General features: G+C 33.4%; 1 protein-coding gene across 1 annotated transcript; it reads right to left on the reverse strand.

The window, feature by feature from the left end:
* Positions 1 to 2,042: 2,042 nt before the first annotated feature.
* Positions 2,043 to 2,798, reverse strand: LOC143609957 (uncharacterized). The gene has a single exon (XM_077084566.1). It carries the CDS (start codon positions 2,796 to 2,798, stop codon positions 2,043 to 2,045), a length of 756 nt encoding a protein of 251 aa, XP_076940681.1.
* Positions 2,799 to 3,064: the final 266 nt, after the last annotated feature.

The following is a 3,064-nucleotide window of genomic DNA, read 5'->3' on the forward strand; positions in this document are numbered from 1 at the left end:
TGATTTTTCACTTGTTTTAGGCCATCAAAATCGTTGTCCCAGCCCTGAATGTAGTTAATCTCATATTTAACCTTACACCCTTTTCAACCTCATAGGCATTTTCTTCTCTCTATTATTTGAACGGTGCTTTAGTCGGTGAAATTTCACAAATTTCTTCACCGCTGGGCGGCACCAACAAGGAAGGGTGGTATTTGCCGGGGGCACTGCCCGCCACCTCAGCTTTTTAGTGACAAAACTTTTCTATACCAGATAGTCTTATGTATTTCTTATGTACCAGAAACTGTAACTAAGGTATGAATGCATATTTAGTTTTAGAGTGTATTAGAAATTATTTTAAGAGAGAACTTCGGTTTTGGTCCAATAGTTTATTTTAGACTTTTATGGTACAATAGTTTCAATTAACTATCAGTTTTAGTCTAACCCACTAACGTCATCCACCAACCGTTAGTTAATATAACTTTGAAGGTTTTTTTTTTATATTTTCGCAAACTTTTAATTAATATGAATATGTCTTTTTTATACTAAATATAAGTTTTATACTTTTTGTTATTTTCTAACTATTATATTTGTTTACATATATAGATATATACTTTTTATTTTTAAAAAGCTTTTATGCAACTGCATATTTATTTATTTATATTTGAATACTTTTATTTTTACTTTTTATAGCCGTAATAATATCTAGGCTTTAAAATACAGAATATTTATTTTTTAAGTTCCATTTTAATTTACACTTCTATTAACTATAAATAATTTAGAAAAAATAACTTTTCTGCTTTTATTTTTTAGTGGTAAAAAGAGCATATACTGATTTTATGTTTTTTTGTTTACTTTTTAATTAACGGAGGGTTGTTGAAAATCTGTTTATTAATTTTAATTCTTGGTTTGTATATTTTTTTCGAACAACTAAATTTTTGTACACTATATTTCATATCTTAATCACCTTACCAGCACATCAAAATGGAAATGACTTCTTGGTTTATATTTAATAATGGTGCATAATTTAACTTAAAATCGTACTTCAAAATAAAACTAAATACAATGTTTTTAAATCGACATACTATTACAGCTAGAAAAGGTTAAAAAATAAAAGTATTTAAATATAAATAAATAATATACACTTGCATAAAAATATCAGTTTAAAAAAATATTTTTTTAAATAAAAGTGTGTAGATATTTATATATTAATAAATATAAGAAACCATAATACTAAAAAAATAACAAAAAGTATAAAAATTATATTTAGTAGAAAACCCAAAAAATTTTATGATTAAAAGTTTATGAAAAATACAAAAAAGCTCCTCAAAGTTGTATTAACTAACGCTTGGTGGATGACGTTAATAGGCTGGACTAAACTGAAAGTTAATTGAAACTATTGTGCCATAAAAGGCTAAAATAAACTATCGGACCAAAATTAATAATTTTAAGAAATCACAGAGAGCAAAATCGAAGTTCTCTCTTGTTTTAACTTTACTAGTAGTAAGGTATGAATGCATGTTTCAAAAAGTTTTAGAGTGTATTAGAAATCACTCTGTAGAGTGTATTAGAAATTATTATAACTTTAGTAGTAGTAGTAGAAGAAGTATTATAACTTTATTATTATTATTATTATTATTATTATTATTATTATTATTATTATTGTAATAACTTTTATCATCAGAGTAATTATAAATTATAAAACATGCATCGAAATATATAGCGAACGGCCAACTGTATAGTAGGCGTAACAAGTAAGACTAATTTATTGCACACATGTAAATATGAACATCCTATTATATATATTAAAATAGACACCACAACTATACCATTCCCTATATATATGACATATCACATGATCATCTTCCACTAATCCACTATATATTTGATCACCTCTATATAGATATATATTTATGTAAACTTTCTATTCTCTTTCTCTCATATAACTTTCTATTATCTTTCTCTCATATACACACTACTATACTACTATATTTATATATTAAGCATATATGTTTTGTGACATAAGCCATAACCAACTAGAAACCAATCTTTCCCATGACCACCGATTAAACAATTAATGGGTGATTCAACTCAATGCCAATTGAATCATTGAATGTAGACGCACCGATCCCCGGATCCATCGCTTGTGACTCATAGTCCATGGTTGAAGCCGCCTCGGTCCACAAACCCGAATCATCGAATTCGGGTAGGTTAGCCTTCAAGTTCCCATTTAATGACTGACCACACTTCTGGTCAACATAAGTTTCTCCATTGAAGTCATGGTAGTTCCCGAAGGCTTGCCGATTAAGATCCGGGATATCGGATATCATTCCGGTCTCCATTTTGACGTTTCGTTGCTGTTGTTGCTGCTGCTGTTGCTGGTGCATGTAAATTTGCACCTGGCGTTGAAACTCCTGCTGCTTCTTCATTTGCTCGACTGCACGGCGGTACGTCGCCTCATTCGCCGCCTCCTCGACAGCTGGAGGAGGCGGAGGGGCGTTGGCGGCCTCTTCAGGGAGATTAATATGGGCGTTGGGTCCATAAAGCCTCCTGGCAGCCGCGTCATAGGCTATGGCCGCCTCGCGGGCGGAACTGAAAGTTCCGAGCCAGACACGGCTGCCACAGTTGGGCTCGCGGATCTCGGACACCCATTTGCCCCATGTCCGCTGGCGGACGCCTTTGTAGGTGCAAGCCGCGTTCTCCGGACCGCCTTTGCCTCTCATGCATCCTTTTCTTGAACCTAGCTGAGCCGACCTCTGGTCTTGTTTTCTCCGGCTGCCGGAACCGCCATTGTTTCCGGCGTTGGTCATAGAATTCAACATTCTGTTAATGTTGTGAGAAATGAGAAGGAAAGCAGGTGAATTTATAGGGGCAGGAGTGGAGTGATGGATACGTGTTTATGTGTGTGAACGTGTCTTTGTGGTAAGACTGTGACATGGCAAATTTTGGCAATGACACGTGTGCTCAGGGTTTTGACATGTTTTTGATGGTTACTACTTTCTATATTGGGAAGATAATGCAACTTACATGCAATGTTTGAAAATATGATAAAGGGATAAAAGTTTTTTAATCTTTATAGACGTAAACA

Source organism: Bidens hawaiensis, unplaced genomic scaffold, assembly GCF_021521415.1.
Source record: "Bidens hawaiensis isolate Kalapana, Puna unplaced genomic scaffold, B.hawaiensis_p1.1 tig00021836_1, whole genome shotgun sequence".
NCBI lineage: Eukaryota > Viridiplantae > Streptophyta > Magnoliopsida > Asterales > Asteraceae > Bidens > Bidens hawaiensis.